The 14,700-nt window shown below is 46.7% G+C and overlaps 4 protein-coding genes across 5 annotated transcripts in view; 2 read left to right on the forward strand and 2 right to left on the reverse strand.

Moving 5' to 3' along the window:
- Positions 1–14,700, reverse strand: part of PRIM1 (DNA primase subunit 1) — a 151,463-nt gene that overhangs the window by 94,233 nt on the left and 42,530 nt on the right. The window lies entirely within an intron of this gene.
- Positions 1–14,700, forward strand: part of LOC307210720 (retinol dehydrogenase 7-like) — a 149,893-nt gene that overhangs the window by 5,241 nt on the left and 129,952 nt on the right. The gene's annotated exons all lie outside the window — the stretch shown is intronic.
- Positions 44–8,211, reverse strand: LOC307210723 (retinol dehydrogenase 7-like). Its single transcript, XM_079966885.1, has 5 exons — positions 8,044–8,211; positions 5,695–6,016; positions 4,301–4,559; positions 3,812–3,969; positions 44–1,442 (listed from the first exon to the last, which is right to left on the reverse strand). Exons 2-5 carry the CDS (start codon positions 6,005–6,007, stop codon positions 1,225–1,227), a joined length of 948 nt encoding a protein of 315 aa, XP_079823011.1. The 5' UTR covers positions 6,008–6,016; positions 8,044–8,211; the 3' UTR covers positions 44–1,224.
- The window catches only part of LOC307210722 (17-beta-hydroxysteroid dehydrogenase type 6-like), a 110,384-nt gene continuing 104,385 nt past the window's right edge, over positions 8,702–14,700 (forward strand). The window contains exon 1 of one of the 2 annotated variants that reach the window (XM_079966883.1): positions 8,702–9,589. In XM_079966883.1, the coding sequence (XP_079823009.1) occupies positions 9,277–9,589 (313 nt within the window). In that variant the 5' untranslated portion in view covers positions 8,702–9,276. The remainder of the gene's footprint in view (positions 9,590–14,700) is intronic. The other variant, XM_079966884.1, reaches the window with a different exon arrangement.

Raw genomic sequence — 14,700 nt, forward strand, 5'->3', positions numbered from 1 at the left:
GGCCGGCCCCCCCTGCACCCCCCACGCTACGCCACTGGTTGTGAGGGGAGGTTGTAGTCTCCGCCTGCCCCTCCAATCCCATGGGTATCCTGTTAAAGGGATCTGGGGGCAGTGGCCATGTCTGCGTGTCCAGGCGGGGCCAGGGCTGATGGCACTCCCCCAGACGGCAGTCCCTGCTGGGGTCATCCTATTTGATGTAAGTCTTAGGAACCCCCGCCTGGACTGATCTACGTGTTACTTCCGGTGGGCGGGCTGGAATTATATTTTGATTGCCCCATGCCCAAGCCAAACCTCTTTCATCTGTACAGTGGTACCTTGGGTTACATATGCTTCAGGTTACAGACTCCGCTAACCCAGAAATATTACCTCAGGTTAAGAACTTTGCTTCAGGATGAGAACAGAAATCGTGCTCTGGTGGTGTGGCAGCAGCAGGAGGCCCCATTAGCTAAAGTGGTGCTTCAGGTTAAGAACAGTTTCAGGTTAAGAACAGACCTCCAGAACGAATTAAGTACTTAACCTGAGGTACCACTGTATTCCATAAAGTTGTGGCCTGTTTCGATCCAAACCAGTATTAGTGGTCTTTTATTTGTCTGGGGACTGGACCTGCAATAAACCTCTTTACGGAAGACAACATACCTTCAAAATGTAAGAGTAATTATGAAAAGGGGATGTCTTTTCAGGCTTCCTAGATAAACCTGTTTAAATTTTGTACGGCAGAAATCGTCTTCAGGGTTAATGCTAGCCCAGCCGTACCAAGGAGGAGAGTTACAACATTCAGAGGGAGGATTTCCAAGCATGTTCATAGTTCATGGCTGAATCCCGGGAATGGTAGCGGAGCGCTCATGGAGTTGCAATTCCTAGCACCCTTAACAAATTATGGCTCTTTATGGGAAGCCCTGCATCTTCTGGTTAGGAGGCTGTAGTGTGTAGGTGTGGAACATTCAGCGGATCAACCCAGACAGTCTGAGGGGTGATTTCATGGTGTGTCTGTGCAGGGAGCGGGGTTTTATCTTTTAAAATTCCCCCTTCGTTGATGAATATCCCTGTGAATAAACAGAAATCTCAGTAGATTGATCTTGGTGCAAAGCAGAATGAGTGGGAAGGAGATGAGAGCTCCAGTTGCTACCAGCCTGGAGATGGTGAAAGTAGGAATGACGGCATTGTGCAGCTGTAGTCAATATTCCTTGGTTCTCCTAGAGATTCATGTCTGAAGTGTGTCTATGATCAGCAAAGAGCTTTGGCTGGTCTAGGCCTCCCATAAGCCACAATAAAGTCTGCAAGTGAGGCTGGCAGGTACGAGAGGGGGATGAAGATGAATTTGGCATCCAGACCTGCAGTGTAGCGGCTGCGGGGGTAGCGGGAGGTCAGCGCATGCTGCATGCAGTTCGTGACCAGGCAGAGGTCTGTATTCCTCCATTTACTGTTGAAGAACGTCTGGGAAACTAGAGGTGGAGGGGGGAAAAGAACAAAAAGAAATCATCCCTGCCTTGTAACTGACTGGGCACAGAGCCCTGGCATCTTCCGCAACAGAACTGAAAGATCATATATACCGTATTTTTCACCCTATAGGATAGGACGCACTTTTCCCCCTCCAAAAATGAAGGGGAAATGTGTGTGCGTCCTTTGGGGCGAATGCAGGCTTTCGCTGAAGCCTGGAGAGCGAGAGGAGTCTCACTCTCACTCTCCAAGCTTCAGGAAGCCTTGGGAGCCTCCAAACCAGGTCGGGGGACAGCGGGGAGGTGCCCTGCACCTCCCCGCTGTCCCCCAGCTTGTGGGGCTGGCAGCAGGGAGAAGCGCGCAGTGCGCCTTCCCGCTGTCTCCTGACCTGATCTGGAGGCTGGCGATGGGGAGAAGCGCCAGCCCCACAAGCTGGGGGACAGCGGGGAGGTGCAGCGCTTCAGGCAGATATCCGCAAGGCGTGGGAGCCCGGCGGGAAGTCGCGCCGGTCTCCCAAGGCTTGCGGAGAACTGCCTGTTCTGGGGGCCCTAGCTTCCCCCGCCCCAGCCCCGCACCTGGGGGGGGGGGAAATAATTTTTTTTTCTTTATCCCCCCAAAAAACAACAACAACTAGGTGCGTCCTATGGGCTGGTGTGTCTTATGGGGCGAAAAATACGGTATATATATATATATATATATGAGAAGATATTGCTGCCAGATTTCTGAAGCAGATGGACCTCCGTTCCAACTGGGCAAAGCTTTTCAGCTGTAAGGGTGGGGGAGTACTTATGAGGCTGAAAATGGCAGCCTGTGTCAAGTCCCCCTGGACCTACTGTGGAAGAATTGTGTATCTTGAGGAGATAGGTGGATTGGTTTGTACAATTCTTCCTTCTTGCTTATTGGTACCTTTGGGACTGGCAGCGGTTTTCGGTTTGCTTTATTGCTTGATTTACTCTTTGTGCTCCAGGTATAAGTAGCGGGAAGACGTGGCGGGCAAGCTTTCGGCTGAGTAGTACAGCTGCCAGGCATTAACTCCTTTCTGGAGAGTTTAGGTGCATCTTTGCAGCAGGTACTGCCATACCCTTCCTTGTAGGCTATATTTCTGCCTTCTTGCTTCACAGTAGCCCATGTCTACCTCACAATTTGAGTTCAGGGATCACAGATTCAGTTCTGCCTGCCCTGCCAGTTACTGATTAACTCATCTGTTCCTGAGTGTTAGCCATACCACCTGCCTCTTGCGCACTCGGCTTCTTTGGAACATGACATCTGCATGACACAGCAGATGTTTTTAGATAAATGTAGAAGGTACAGGGGAAGAACTGCAGAATGACCCATCTGCTTTTCAGAATGTAAGAGCTTCTTAGTTCATGTAGCTCACCTAACCCAGGTATGTGCCCAATGCACTCCAGTGCAGACAATGCAGAATGTTATAGGAAATGACCTGAAATGTCAATGGCAACTTCCCCTCTGGTTTCAGCGACCATTCGGAAGAGAGAAAGAACAGGATGGGCAATGTCTCATGGTAGGGGGGCGGGTTCCAGACAGTTCCAGAAAATTCACCACACAGCACCACAGTGTTTGACCGTGCCAAAGTCTACCATCTTTTCATCAGCATCAAAAAAATAATAATATGATGTATTTATATTTATATAATATGATAATAATATGATAATAATATTATTATGATAATAATAATAATTTATATAATATGATAATAATAATATGATGTATTTATAAATGATATGCTGATATGATAATATACATGCATGCATGTATCAGGACCCACCCTACTGGGGGAGGCTGTAATTTGTTTTTAATTGTTTTTAATATCATATTTTAAATTGCTGTGACCTGCCAGGGGAACTAATGGGGAAAGGTGACCACAATGGAGACAATGGAGTGCAAACCACTGGAGAATCACAGGGCCTGAAGTGGCCTCTCTGGGGCACAAGCCTGAGCAGTGTGTATGGGGCTCCTGCGCTGCCCAGACAACAAGACCCCCCTCTTGGCCTCACTGATGTGGTCCAAAAGAAAGCAGAGCAAGATGTTTGGCACCAGCTTGGCTGCAGGAGTTGCCAGATGGAGATGTACAAGGTGCTATCCAACCATCTTAGGGACTCCACTCCGGATTTGTGTAGAGTTTACTCTTCAGACTTTTCTAGACAGGTCACAGCAATTTAAATTTTTTAAAAAGTTTAAAACAAAAGCAGCGGGTATGGATTTTTCCACGGGGTTTACTCCTGAAACCTCTTTCACAAATGAGAATAGCTGCAAGGTAGCGGGGGTTTAGGACCAGAGTTTTCCTTCTCTCTCTCTCTCTCTATATATATCCCTGAGTGGGGCAAGGAAAAGCAATTTCTATGTCTCAACTCACAGTTATTCCAGTACTGCAGCCCATAGAGGTCTTTGATCTCAGCAGGCAACTTGTTCCATAAGTTGGTGAGGTTCGTTTTGTAAGTTTCATCAAATTCTGTTGCAAAGCTGCCTGGCTCTATGATGCTAACTTTGACCCCAAAAGGATGTAATTCACGCCTATGATGAAAACAAAAAATTTAAAGAGACAACATGATGACTCCTGAACCCAGAGTTCGTATCTCTCCCTGTGCCCAACCTGCCAGTTACAGATAGATTTCTTACCCATTTTAATGACTGCTTTACCTTTCTTGGGGAGGATCAAAAGCAACAGAACTGCTAAATACAAATAGGTTTGTGAGCATGCATAAAAGAGACATGAAGATAGTTTCCTTTTAGGTTAAAAACAGTATGAATTAGGGTTTCTCAGGAGTGTAATCTCACATGCCATTCAAAGTGTCTCTTCCCTACCATAGTGGCAGTAAATGTAAAAGCAGAATGATTGATTTACCTGAGGCTGTCAGAAAATGCTTCCAAAGCAAACTTTGAAGGGCTGTAGCCTCCTCCACTATAAGCAAACCTCCCGACCATGCTAGACACATTGACTAGCCTTCCTTGGGCTCTCCTGACGAGGGGCAGCATCTGCAGCGTCACATCAATTGTTCCAAGCAGGTTCACACCCAGCACCCTCACAAAGTCCTCCTTGGTCAGCCACTCGTTGGGGGCCATTTGCCAGAGGATGCCCGCATTGTTCACTAAGCCCCAAAGTCCTGTGGGAAAAGACTCATGGTTTCTCTTTGGAACACATTTTGGGTGGATAGTGCATGAACCCGTCATCTCAAAGAGTGGGAAAACAGCAATAGCCATGGATGCAGAGGTCAGATGCATCCTGGCAAAGCAGAGGCTCTGTGGGTGAGGGGTTCCTGTGTGAGAGAAATTGGTCAGTTGTCCACCCTGGATGGGATTGCACGCCCCATGAAGGAGCAGGTTCACAGTTTGGGGGTACTTCCAGTTCCAGCTCTGTCACTGGAAGCTCAGGTAGCCTCAGTGGCTAGAAGTGCATTTTACCAGCTGCAGTTGGTGTGATTTGACAGCTATGAACATTCCTGGACCTGGAAAGCTTGGCCATAGGAATTCGTGCATGGGTTACTTCAAGAGTGGATGATTACAATGTGCTCTGTGTGGGACTTCACTTGCACTTGGTCCAGAAGTTGCAGTTAGTGCAGATGGCTGCAGCATGGTTGCTGACAGGAGTGAGACATTGCCAGCATATAACACGTCTGCTCAGAGAACTGCACTGATTGCCTATTTGCTACCAGGCAAATTTTTAGCATATAAAGCCCTTAACTGCTTGGGACCAGTTTACCTGCAAGATCATCTTATCCTATATATGCCCAATTGACCACTTCAATCTGCAGAACTGGCACCGTTACATAATACCCATTCCGTAGGTGTTGGAAATTGAACTTTGAGTGTGGCAGCACCTACATATAGGAACCGCCAGACCATGGGCATCAGGCAGGCACCTCCTAATTATTTGTGTGTGTTTAGACAAGCCTACCCATACATGTTGAATGTTGAAAGTCTTAATCCGTTTTTACCTTATTGCTGATTTTATTTTATTGAATGTTTCAGGTAGTTGTTTTTAACTGTTTCCACAGATCATTTTATTGTTTTACACTCTTTGGAAACCACTTTGAGTTTTTTGTTTTCTTTTACAACCCATCAGTGCTAGATTTTATGAAATGTAGACAAGGAAGGAAGGAAAGAAGGAAATTTTACCAGACTGGTGAGGAAGAGAAAGTGTGGGTTTCTTGGTTTCAGAAGCAGCCAAACATTGGATGCAAGATACAGCCTATGATATCCATAAGAATAGAATACTCAATGAACTGTGTTTGGTCAAACCTTTGCTTCCTGCTTGCTCCTTCACCCACTCCGTTGCTGCCGCCACGCTCTCTGTACTGGTGACATCCAGAATGGTGGTTTTCAAGCGCTCTGAGGTGGCCTTGCCCAGCTGCTCTGCCCCCTTCTGCGTGAGACAGGCTGCCAGCACCCGCAGGCCCCGGGCATCCAACTGCCTGGCAAGTAGGTTTCCAAAGCCAGAGTCACACCCCGTGATGAAGACATATTTCTCCGTCAGGTTCTCCACCGTCTGTCTCTCCTGGTACCATCGGCAAAGGAAGTAAAGCCCCAGCAGGGCAGCCAGGTAGACCCACATGGCTGAAACCTGCAGGGAAGATAACAGACAGAGTATAAGGGCCAAAGGCACTGCTGGGCATCAACAGCAGGGCAGCTAAAATCTCCATGGAGAAAATGAATCATGCAGAATGTTATAGTCAAAAACACATATGTGAGGAATCCCCAATTAGATCTCCCAAAACCTTTTTCATTTAGAAGTAGCATCAGGATCCACAGGCCTGTCTTGCTTTCAATCAAGGTCTCTATTGTGGAGTATCCATAATAAAAATGTATGGAAGGAAAGTGCTTAATGACACGTAAATAAATGTTTCATAAAGGTGCTATGAGACTCACTCATTCAAAAAGAACTTTCCCTTCTCTGCAGGTTAACATTGGAGCAGAATACTTAACCCACACATTTTTTAATGTTGGGTAGCTCACAAACACCAATGGGACCCTCTCTTCACTCTAAGCTCTCAAGAAGCATCTTCGTTCTTCCCTGGATCATGGATCAAGCAACTCTGATTGACACAGGAGAGACTCTGTAGGTTTGTAGGTATAGATTATTGCCAGGGAAAGTATAACCCTCTGGCTGAGGGCTGGCCACCCTTTTCTCTCCACTCTTCACTCTCTGTTCACTTCAGCTCCAGCCCCCCCCCCCCCCCCGATTTTCCCTGTCTGCTTTCCTCTCCCTCAGGCTTTGCGCATTCACTTGTGTCTGCACACGCGCACACATTAAATTAAGCCAATACAGTGGTACCTCTGAATATGAACAGGATCCGTTCTGGAGCCCCGTTTGCATCTAGAATCAAACGTAACTAGTGATGGCACATCTGCGCATGCACACGCCGCTTCTCGCTGCTTCTGTGCATGCGCACGACGTCATTTTGAGCATCTGCGCATGCGCAAGCGGTGAAACCCGGAAGTAATGAGCTCCGTTACTTCTGGGTTGCCGCGGAGCGCAACTCGAACATGCTCAACACGAAGCTCATTCAACCCGAGGTATGACTGTACAAGATTAGGCAACACAGCCATTGAGCCATAGGTTCATCATCATTGCCCGGAAAGGGTGTGCTGGAGGACAAACACAAACCTTGGTCCTTGCACAGATGTCAGAAGATGCCTTTAAACATAGCAATGGTGGTACATGACACCAGTCAAGCTTGCAAAAATTTACCATTTGCCCGATAATAAATGTTGGAAATGTAAAGAGACTGAAGGTACATTCTTTCACCTTTGGTGGACATGCCCAAGGATTAAGACTTTCTGGGAAATGATCTACAATGAAATGAAAAAGGTATTTAAATATACTTTTCTGAAGAAACCAGAGGCCTTTCTCCCGGGCATGGTTGGCCAATTGGTGCCAAAGAAGGATAGAACTTTCTTTATGTATGCTACAACAGCAGCAAGAATACTTATTGCAAAGTACTGGAAGATACACGATCTACCCACCCGGGAAGAATGGCAGATGAAGGTGATGGACTATATGGAACTGGTGGAAATGACTGGCAGAATCCGAGACCAGGGAGAAGAGTCGGTGGAAGAAGATTGGAAGAAATTTAAAGTTTATTTACAGAAGCATTGTAAAATTAAGGAATGTTAGAAGGAGGCTGGAATGAAGTTATGTGGCTTTAGCAGAAATATTATAAAGGACTAAGTAAAAATAGACTGTTAATGGATGAAAGGAGGAAAGGTAAAGTTACATTATATTAAGATAAATTATAGGATAAAAATTGGGAAGGATGGAAAGGATTTGCTGAAATAGCTAACCGAACTAGAATACAAAAAAGGGAGGTGTGAGGAGGTCGCTGAAACAAGTAAAAGAAAGTTAATAACATTGAAAGTATTGGATGTGTTTTTGTTCTTTTGTTCTTTTTTAATTGTTTTTGTTTTATTTTTGTTATGTATATGTAGTATTTTTGTCTTTGTATTGTATTGTATGGTTTTGTTATGTTTAATTCTTTTTCTTTTTTTTTCTTCTGTAACTTTCAAAACTTTAATAATTTTTTTTTTTAAAAAAATAAACATAGCAATGGAAAATCAAAGACTGAACAATTATTTTTATGAGTTTCTTACCTCCTCTATAGAACTTTCAACTGCTGGCAGTTGATGGGGTGTTGTTCCTGAACTTGGTGTCCTTTGTGTTACACAGCCAATGCTTGGATTTTTAAACCTTCAGTCCGGAAGTGTTGAAGGCCTTTTCCCATTGGCTGGGGGTATGTACCAGTTTCAGATTTCAGATTTCTTCTCTGCTTCTGCCTCTAAGTGGTACTAGGAGGGAACAGATGCTTCCAGTTAGGCTGGGCATGGAATATTTGCTCATTAAATTCAGAAAAAAGAGGAGAAATACAAGTACGTTTGCCCTTCTCTGTGTGTGTGTGTGTGTGGTGTGTACACACATCTGCACACAAACACACAGACATTTTTCTTATGTTCTGAATATAAAAAGACACTTTTATGGGCTTCTTGTAAATGGAGAAAGAGAGAGGGCAAGAAAGAAAACAAAAAGTGGAGCTATATTTCCTGATGCGCACAATTGATTTGCTTAAATCGGAAAAACAACTCTTGATCTTGTACTTCTCATTGTATTCTCCAGTTCATCACATGACAAAATATGTCATATGTGTTTAAAAATCAGGTCAATAAAGAATCACTAAAGAATGGGGGAAATACGTGGATTATTTAAAAAATCTTTGCAAACATTTAACTACACAACACAAGAAGTTAAATAATAACTTATTTGGAAACTAGACAGTAACAATTATAAGGAACTATAGGGGAAATGCAGTGATAAAAGTGAAACCAGAAGATGAAATAGAAGGGGAGGAGGGAAGTCAAATTATGTTTTTATTTCTGAAGATGTACTGCATTTCAGATCTTTTGTAAAACTGAAAACTCGAAAAATAAAATTAACAAACAGAACAAATTGGGGATTGGACCTTGAGCAAGTGCAATATGTGATGGCAAAATAAGGCATATGACCTGTTGGATGCTAATGCTGGGCTTGCACAATATCTGAGCTTAGTGTTGCTTATGTCTAGATATTTATAGGATCATTCTGTTCCTCTTCATTTGGTTGTTCAGTGAATAAGCAGCTAGCTAGAGCTATTGTTTATACTTCTTTTAGCCTGCCTCTGCTCCAAGCAGCTCATTGCTTCATTTCTCCTTCCCCTCAGTAACACTGCGAGGGAGGCTAAATAGAGCAGTGAGCTTCATGGTGGACCAGGGGTTGGGATTTGGTTTCTCCAAGGCTTGCTAGGTCCCTGTGTGTCCCCACTCTTGCAAGCTTATTGCCTGCAGGTTTCAGCCATGTGGCTCTACCTGGCTGCCCTGCTGGGGCTTTACTTCCTTCGCCGATGGTACCAGGAGAGACAGACGGTGGAGAACCTGACGGAGAAATATGTCTTCATCACCGGCTGTTCCTCTGGCTTTGGAAACCACCTTGCCAGGCATCTGGATGCCCGGGGTCTGCGGGTGTTGGCAACCTGTACCACCCAGAAGGGGGCAGAGCAGCTGGGGAAGGTCACCTCAGAGCGCTTGAAAACCACCGTTCTGGATGTCACCAGTAAGGAGAGTGTGGCGGCAGCGACGGAGTGGGTGAAAGATCAAGTGGGGAAGAAAGGTAGTTTTTTGTTGTTTTGTTTCCATGCTCTGGATCAGGCCAGGGATTATCTGTATCATCATCTGCTTATCTTTATTCCACTTTCCCACAAATGTGACCTGAGCGACTCCAAATACAGTGGTATCTTGGGTTAAGTACTTAATTCGTTCTTGAGGTCTGTTCTTAAGCTGAAACTGTTCCTAACCTGAAGCACCACTAGGAGCTGCTAAAGGTAAAGGTACCCCTGCCCGTACGGGCCAGTCTTGACAGACTCTGGGGTTGTGCGCCCATCTCACTTAAGAGGCCAGGGGCCAGCGCTGTCCGGAGACACTTCCGGGTCACGTGGCCAGCGTGACATCGCTGCTCTGGCGAGCCAGAGCCGCACACGGAAACGCCGTTTACCTTCCCGCTGGTAAGCGGTCCCTATTTATCTACTTGCACCCGGAGGTGCTTTCGAACTGCTAGGTTGGCAGGCGCTGGGACCGAGCAGCGGGAGCGCACCCCGCCGCAGGGATTCGAACCGCCGACCTTTCGATCGGCAAGTCCTAGGCGCTGAGGCTTTAACCCACAGCGCCACCTGCGTCCCACCTAGGAGCTGCTAGGATTGCCAAATAACCTGAAAGATTATTGCTTTGTGCCTTTGACAGCAGCTTGTTCTGTGAAGTCACACAGTGAAACTTCATTTTGTATTAAGATAATTGTTCCTGTCTGATAATGTCCACTGATCAGCCTGATTCTAAAAGCACAGATACAAGATATCATAATCAGTGTTGCAAGATTTTAATTTTAACTGACAAGCAGCTGCAGGACCTCAAACTGATTAGCCAGCATTTGCAGTGTAGGAGAAGCCTCTGGAGTCATTTTGCTTATCTACATTGACTTTTTCCTCCTAATAGCAGCTGGGAAAGGAGGCCATTTAGATGGGGTGAGACTTGGGAGAAGAAGGAACCAGAGCAGCTATATTGCAATATCTTTTAAGATGCTTGCCATTTAAATGTGTTTGGGGAGCCCAGAGCAGAGAATATGGAAGGTATAACCTTCTGGATCAGGCCAATGTCTCTTCTCAGCCACCATTCAGTTACCAGCAGATGACTTCTCGAAAGCAGCAATCAAGCGCACTCTCCCTTCCTGTGCTTTCCAGCCATCGGTATTTGGAAGCATTTCTGCTTCCAGCTGTAGAGGCAGAGCACAGACATCTTGGCTGTCCAATCCACTTTTAAAACCATCCAAGTGGGTGGGCACCCCTATCTCCTGAACCTTCCAACATTCAACTTCATTGGATGTCCATGAGTTCCAGTGTTGGAGAATGAGAAGCAGTATGGTGTAGTTCCCTGGGCCTTGGAGTTCCCTAACCTATTGGTATTGGGGGACTTCAACATCCATGCTGATGCCACTCCCTCCTCACAGGCTCTGGACCTGGCGTCTTCCATGGCAACACTAGGGCTCTCCTAGTTTGTTTCAGGCCCCACACATCAAGCAGGCCACACGCTGGATTTGATCTTTGGCGTTGGTATAGATGTGATCATGTCTCCTTCGATGGAGGTGTCTATTAGATGATTTATTGCTCAGATAAGCCCTGGTGTCCAGCCCACTTCGGCTGTGCAGCTCTGCTGGACTTCAAAGGCCACATTCCAAAGGCTCTGAGCAAAAAAAACGCAGAGTTTACGCAGCAGCAAGAGAAAGCTGCAAAAACTTCTTCAGAGCTTTCTTCAGTGTGCTAAAATAAAGTCCACTCAGGATATTAGCAGCTAGAAGCAGTTTATTTACAGCAGACTATCCATTATCTATCACAGCGAACAGCATCGTGAAAACACGTCCTCTCTCCTCAAAAGCGAAAGTAGAGAAAAAAAAACAAAGACTGGAGACTCTCGTACATGACGTAGAATCTCCCCCCTCCCAACAGTGGGCAGTGCGTACACTCTGAGCTGTTTTAACCCTGTAAGCTCAGGTTATCCTCACACCCCCTCTCGCGCTGCACCACTGTGGGGGGAGTAAGTACAGAACTTACCCCCAACTCCAAACCACCACAAAACTCCCCATGACGCTGGAAGCTTAAAGGTTTGGTGAATCCATCGGCCAGGTTACTGTGACTGGCACAATACTTCAGCCGAATCAAACCTGACTGAACACTCTGACACACATTTTGGAAACGTATGTCCAGATGCTTGGTTCTGGCCTTAAATTGCGCAGATTCAGCCAATTTCAAACAAGGTTGATTGTCTTCCCAAACCGTGATGGGCAAGCTACAATCTCCATAGATCTCTTGCACCAAGCATCTATAGAACTCTAGTTCCCGGCACAAATCTGACAATGCACTGAATTCAGCCTCAGTAGAAGACAGCGCAATGAGACTTTGCTTCCGGGACTTCCACCCAACTAGTGACTTCCCAAACTTTACCACCAACCCAGACACAGACTTGCGGTCCTGCGAATTTGCCCAGTCACTGTCCGCATAGCATGTGAGCTTCGCCTCACCTTCAGCTGGCAGCTTAAGACAGAAGTCTTTGGTATGCTGCAGGTAGCGCAGTACCCGCTTGATACCGTGCCAAGCACTCACACTGGGCTTTGACGCTTCCCTACTTAGCAGATTGGTAGCAAAGGCAATGTCTGGTCTGCTCCATTGGGACAGATACAACAGACTACCTAGAGCTGACTGAAAGAGCTCAGCATTCTCAAACTCGACACTTTCTGCTTGCTGGCTATCTTTCATGAAGTTCGTCTCCATGGGTGTCCGAACTCCTGCACAATCAGACATTCTGAACTTCTCAAGCAACTGCTCAATCTTGCCTTTCTGACTGAGCAAGAAGCTACCATCCTCAGTTCTCGCTATCTGCACGCCTAGGTAGATCTTTACTGCACCCAGGTTCTTGAGCTGAAACTGCTTCCCAAGCTCTTTGGCAAACTTCTGCACCTGTTTGTCTGTCTTTCCAATATGGATGATGTCATCAACAAAAAATAACACCAGTTCCTGTGAGTCTCCTGATCCTCTAAGGAACAAGCAACTGTCAGCAAGACTCTTCCTGAAACCTAGCTTCTCCAAAGCTTCATTCAGGCACAAGTTCCAATTCCTGGCCGACTGTTTCAGGCCGTAAATTGACTTGTGAAGTTTCCACACAGTACCTCGCTCATTGCCCTCAAACCCTGGAGGAGGAAGCATGTACAAATCCTCCTGGAGGTCTGAGTTCAAGTAAGCAACGTCCACATCAAAATGATGCACCAGCAACCCTCTTTGTGCAGCTATGGCCAAAAGCAAACGTAGAGATTCACTCCTACAGGTGGGAGCATATGTTTCCGTGTAATGCAACCCCCTGCGCTGCGTGAATCCTCTCACCACTAATCTGGCCTTATACTGCGGTTCTCCTGTCGCTGTAGGCTTAAGACGGTAAACCCAGCGGCTACCCACGGCTTTTTCGCCCATCGGCAACTTCGTGAGGGAGAACACACCTAAAGACTCCATTGAGTTCATCTCCTTCTGCATCGCCTCATGCCATTTCCTGGCTTCTTCCTGAGGCAGTTTCTGAACATCTTCAAAACTCTCGGGTTCACACTGTGCCATTCCGACCCACACGCTAGTGACAGCAAACCTTTCGGGAGGCTTCCCCTTGGTTGTCCGAGCAGAACGGCGCAGCACCACTTCAGGAACCCCCTCTGACCCGCTGGGGCCAGCCAGAACGTCCTTGGCATCAGAGAGCCCCCCCTCTGACTTACTGCGCCTTCTGGACTTCTCAGCTGAACCTGTGGGGGAAGATGGAGCACTGCGTTGCTCAATCTTCACAGCCTTGGGAGAAGTTCTCCCCTCTGCCTGCACTGGGTCTGAACTCTGAGCCTCGGCTGCAGGTTCAACCTCTTCCTCACCTTCATCGGCAGAGTCAAACCGACTCTCTGACAGGATGTCAGGGTTCCCATGTATCCTAGCCCAACCACTCTGCTCACAGAATTCAGCACTGTTGCTGAGCAGAATCCTGGACTGATCCCCTGACGGATAAGCAAACCTCCACCCCTTGGTCCCTGGCTCATACCCACAAAAAATCATCTTTTGGGACCTGGGTTCACCTTTCTTGCGTTTGGCCTTTGGTATGAGGACCCAAGACTCACAACCAAAAACACGAAAGTAGTGCAGTTTCGGTTGCTTTCCATGCAACAAGAAGTACGGGGTGTCACCTACCACTGAATTGAACGACCTGTTCAGAACAAAGTTGGCCGTTCGCCAAGCCTCCCCCCAAAAGCGCTGTGGGAGCCCGGCATCAAACAAAAGAGCTGCGGACATCTCCCCTAGAGTCCTGTTCCGTCTTTCCGCAATCCCATTCTGTTGGGGAGAGTGCGGAGAGGACAATCTGTGTTGAATCCCCTTTTTGCGGAAGAAACTTTGCAGTGCAGACCCGGTGAACTCCCCACCGCGATCGCTCTGAAAGCTTTGCACCCGTGTGGAAAACTGCAGTTCCACAGCCGCAATCCAGTCTTTAATTAGAGGTGCAGCCTCACTTTTGTGTTGGATCGTGAAGGTCCAAGAGTTCCGAGTATGGTCATCAATCAGAACCAGCGCATATTTGGCTCCACCCATACTGGTCACAGACATGGGACCTGACAAATCTGCATGAATTAATTGAAAAGCCCTAGTGGTCACCCTTTCAGACCTTGGGTATGTGCACGTTTTTACCTTTGCAGACTTGCACGCTCTGCAATCTAGAAACTTAGCACAAGGTTTCATTTTGCACCCTTGCGTACACTCTGGGATCTTCTTCACTGACCCCCAGGACACGTGAGCCATGCGTCGGTGCCATAAGTGAGCACACGCATCATGAACTGGAACGTTGGCACACTGTGCTTGAGCCACCTCCGTGTCACCTGTACCTGCAAAAGAAGCATTTATCACAAACAACCTGTCTTTACATTCTACACTGACTAGGTGCTGTCCATTCTTAGAAATAGAACACTTATTGTTTTCAAAACACACTTTGTAGTTTTCAGCAAGAAGGGCGCTGACAGACAGCAACGCGCAAGACAGTCCTGGAACAACAAAAGCCTGGATCGAATCCTGTAAGAAAGAACAAAACAGTGAGCCAGTCTGCGTGAGTGCGTGTTTAGTCCCATCTGCTAAACACACAGTCTTCCCAGAAGTTACAGAGGTGCAG

The sequence above is a fragment of the Podarcis cretensis genome (genome assembly GCF_951804945.1).
Source record: "Podarcis cretensis genome assembly, chromosome: 2".
NCBI classification, from domain to species: domain Eukaryota; kingdom Metazoa; phylum Chordata; class Lepidosauria; order Squamata; family Lacertidae; genus Podarcis; species Podarcis cretensis.

Bases quoted from the DNA above. Each gene is read 5' to 3' on its own strand.
- LOC307210723 (XM_079966885.1), bottom strand. From the start codon at position 6,007: ATGTGGGTCTACCTGGCTGCCCTGCTGGGGCTTTACTTCCTTTGCCGA. The intron at 3,970-4,300 runs GTAAATCAATCA...TTTTCATCATAG, and splicing joins GCATTTTCTGACAGCCTCAG to GCGTGAATTACATCCTTTTG. The intron at 1,443-3,811 runs GTGAGTTGAGAC...CTCCACCTCTAG, and splicing joins GCTGCAGTACTGGAATAACT to TTTCCCAGACGTTCTTCAAC.